Source organism: Herpailurus yagouaroundi, unplaced genomic scaffold (genome assembly GCF_014898765.1).
Source record: "Herpailurus yagouaroundi ecotype Mexico unplaced genomic scaffold, PumYag 163, whole genome shotgun sequence".
Classification (NCBI taxonomy): domain Eukaryota; kingdom Metazoa; phylum Chordata; class Mammalia; order Carnivora; family Felidae; genus Herpailurus; species Herpailurus yagouaroundi.
Genome location: NW_024412404.1, coordinates 28,224,606 through 28,228,471, shown reverse-complemented (window position 1 = coordinate 28,228,471; position 3,866 = coordinate 28,224,606). Strand labels below are relative to the sequence as shown.

The 3,866-nt window shown below is 46.2% G+C and overlaps 1 protein-coding gene across 7 annotated transcripts in view; it reads left to right on the top strand.

Moving 5' to 3' along the window:
* Positions 1-61: 61 nt before the first annotated feature.
* The window catches only part of PARG (poly(ADP-ribose) glycohydrolase), a 135,795-nt gene continuing 131,990 nt past the window's right edge, over positions 62-3,866 (top strand). For 3 of the 7 annotated variants that reach the window (XM_040485732.1, XM_040485731.1, XM_040485730.1), the window contains exon 1: positions 67-553. In XM_040485732.1, coding sequence (XP_040341666.1) covers positions 334-553 — 220 coding nt within the window. In that variant the 5' untranslated portion in view covers positions 67-333. Of the gene's footprint in view, positions 554-3,866 lie in introns of all 7 variants that reach the window. The other 4 variants (XM_040485734.1, XM_040485733.1, XM_040485736.1 and 1 more) reach the window with 4 other exon arrangements.

Here is a 3,866-nt window from a genome sequence, read left to right as displayed (position 1 = left end):
CTAATCCTTGCACTTCCGCTTTGCGACAACTGTACGTCCCGGAAGTCGGAAGCGCCTGACGGCCGCCTTCCGGTGGTGGGAAAGTGAACCAAGCCAGAATCAAAGCGGCGCGTCCTGTGGCAGGTGGGGGTGCCTGTGGAAAGGGAAGGCAGGCGACTGGCTAGGGCTTGGCTCGGGAGGCCAGCGGAGCAGCAACTGCAGAAGCAGGCAGCGGCAGAGAGGGAATGGTGCCGGGAGGCGCCGAGGAGGAGGCGCAGTCCGTCCCTCTCAGGGTTAGTGAATGAGGCTCTCCGCCCGGGCCGGCCCGGGGACTGTGCGCTGCGGGTCCCAAGCATGAGTGCGGGCCCCGGCTGTGAGCCCTGCACCAAGCGACCCCGCTGGGGCACCGCTGCAACTTCTCCGCCGGCCGCCTCGGACGCCCGGAGTTTCCCCGGCAGGCAGAGGCGCGTTCTCGATCCCAAGGACGCTCCCGTGCAGTTCAGGGTCCCACCGTCCTCGTCAGGCTGCGTCCCGGGGCGGGCGGGACCGCACAGAGGCAGCGCCACCTCGCTTGGTACGTGGGGAAATAAAGGTCTTTGTCCTTCCCTTTGGCCCAAACCTTTTCTTGGTCTCTGAGGACCCAGGAACTCCAGTCGTCCCCTTTCTGGTCTTGTGTGCACTACTCTGAGGCCCTCTTGCCGAGTCACTAAGGCCGCTTAGTGGGGGACTGCGGCCACATTTTCCCACTTGCATTGGTGGGATGAGAAACCCTGATGAGCAGTCACTCAAGGCCGAAAATGGTAGTAGACTCCACCTGTTTGCTTTCCTCGGGTTTGACTGAGAAATTGCCTTGTTAAGGAGGTCTAATTGTGTATGTGAAGCTTCAACCTCTAGATGGAAAGAAAGCTGCAAAGAAGGTCACAGTTTCTCTTGATTCACCCCGGGGTTCAGGGCAGTTAGTATTACCTGGCATTGTACTTGTCTCTGGCATACATTGTTGAACTTGGCCTGTCTTCAGATCCTAAAATCCATCAGTAGAGATAGACAATTCTGTAAGAAGTCCGGGTAACAAGAGGTAATGGTTGTGCTGACAGGTGAGGGACATATGGTTAGGGTTAGGAATCAAAAGTACTTTTAAAAAAATGTTAATTTTTGAGAGAGAGAGAGAGCTCGAGGGAGGGGCAGAGAGAGAGAGGGAGAGACAGAACCCAAGGCAGGTTCCAGGCTCTGAGCTGTCAGCACAGAGCTGGGTACAGGGCTCGAACCCATGAACCACGAGATCATGACCTGAGCCGAAGTCAGATGCTTAACCAACTGAGCCACTCAGGCACCCCAAGAGTCAGAAGTACTTAATCCAGTCTGTGGGATCAAAGATAATCTCCCAGAAGATGAAATGCTTATTTTGAGGAGTGAAGAATGTTGAAGAGTTAGCTTAAAAAGAGGAAGTAAGGGAGCGTTCCTGAAGTATAGCTGATGCATACTGTCAACAGGGGAGAGTAGTGAGAGATAGGGCTGCAGAGAGGTAGGCAAAGATCAGATCATACTGGGACATACAGGTAATGCTAAGGGTTTTGAATGCTAAAGCTTTTATCTCTGAGGGCAACCCGAAGCTTTTAATGGGTTTTTAGTAGGGGAGTGACTTTACACACATGCGTGCGCATGCATGTTTACACACACACACACACCTTTTTTCTTTCTTTTTTAAAGGTCTCTGGCTGATGTGTAGAAAATGAAGCATGTATTGAAAGGGAGCAGAAGCGCAGGCCCAAGACTAAAGGAGTTAGTGTAGGTGGGAGATAATGATGGTTTATACTTGGTTGTGGGCAGTAGGAAAGGGGAGAAGTGGATGGATTCGGAGAGAATGGGATATGTATTTTGTATCTCATAAGAAATATATCTTGCTGGAAATACAGATTTGGGGATTATTGGTATAAACGTGGTGATCGGTGCTATGGAAGTAGATGAGATCATATACAGCATGTAGAGAAAATAAAGGCGACCTAGGACAGAAACTTTAGGAACACCATCATTTAAGAGTAGACTGAAGAGAAGTACCCAGAAAAGTAGGAGAAAATCTTGGCTTTTGTTGTGTCCTGCAGGGAAGAGAGCATTTCAGAAAGGATGCATTGGTCAACAGTGATGCATTGGCAACTGGACAGAGATCAGGCAGTCTTCAGGTGAATGATATAAACTTAGTTTTCTCAGGACTTAGAGGCAGTGGGGAGTACACCTGAACTAAATATTGAAGGATAAGCGGATTTACTGTGTAGATCAAGGAGAGAAAGAATTAAATAGGCAGAGGGAATGGCATGTGCAAAAGTGGTAGGACTGGAGCACAGGATGACATGAGTGACAGGAGATGAGTCCAAGAAGAGGGGCAGAGCTTGTTACGGACAAACTTTAGTGCTATTTCAAGAAGTTTAGACTTTATTCTGTGGTTAATGGAGGGCCACTAAAAAGCTTTTAAGAAGGGAGATAACATTTGGTTAGTATTTTAGAAAAGATGGCCTTAGTGGCCTTTGGACTTCTCTGACTGCAGTCTGCTGTATAAATTTCACCTGGTACAAACAGTAGGAAATCTATGAACTGAGTAAATATGCCATATTTATTACAAACATGTTTCATGAAATAATGCCTATTATATATGATGCATTCTTATGTTGTATGTATTTTGTTAAAAAAAAGTCCATTGTAGTTTGTGTAACACTGGGTTAGAGAAAGTCAAGACTAGACCAGGAGACCAGTTATAGGAAACAAATGCACTTGTCCAAAGTGATGTACCTGTTCTTTTGATATTGGTGCTATTTTGAAGATGGAGAGGAAGGAATGGATTTAAGATTTAGGAAGATTTCAGGGAACTTGGTGATGGAGAGTGGAGGGGAGGGGCAACTGAGGGTGACCTCCAAGTACTGTATCTGAACCTGTCTGAGAGGCTGATTTCCATATAAAGGTGGAAGAGTTAGTTGCAAGTGGAGGGAGGCAGTCAGCCCTCTTGGTTGAATCTTATTTCCTGCAGATTTCTGCAGAAGAGGAACCAAATTAAAACTTGGGCTGTACTTTATTATGTGTTACTATTTCTGTATACTGGGCACAGGACACCAGTTAACAAATGTTCACAGACTAAACAAAAACTATTGTTTCAAATTTGGAATTCTTTAGGAACTTGGTATTTAAAATTTTAATATATAGTCATCCTAGGAGAAGTAGATGAGAAAAGGAAATGGATGTTCATTCAACATCTTTAAATTTTGTGTTATTTACCTTCCTGGGCATATTCTATTGGTTGAAAACTGCAAACCCTGCATAGAACTCAGGGTGCTATTCACATTCTGATGGCAGCTCCCCTTTTCTGCCTTTTATAGCTACCTAGAGCTTCTCTCCCTGCCCCAGGCACGGTCCAAGTGTAGGTCAGTGATGGGTGGTGGTGGTTGTGGGGGGACTGGAGCTGGTTTGTCTCCCTTCCCTTGAATCATTCCTTCAGCCTCAGTGCCGTCAAAAACATCACCAGACCTCTTTCCTCATCTCAGAACTCCCCCTGTCCGTCACTTTTTGGTCTCTCTGCACCCTTCCCATACCTTATCTTGCTGCTGATAAAGAGACTTTTGAGGTATTCCTTTGAAATGCAGGTGAATTTCAAAGCATTTTGTGTCTTTTGCCTGTGTCTATAGCACCTATTTGATATGCTAATTGACACTAATACAGTGGTTACTGAGTGATGTTCTGAGATTAAGTGTAAATGGTGTGAAGTCAGAATAAAGTTGGAGGACTGCTGATATCAGTGAAAACGAGATTGGGTGAATTGTTGAGTTTCTACTTTGTGAGACTGGACACTTCACGTTTTCTCTCATTGTTCTACATAAGCCTTGAAGTACATATTTATTGTTAAT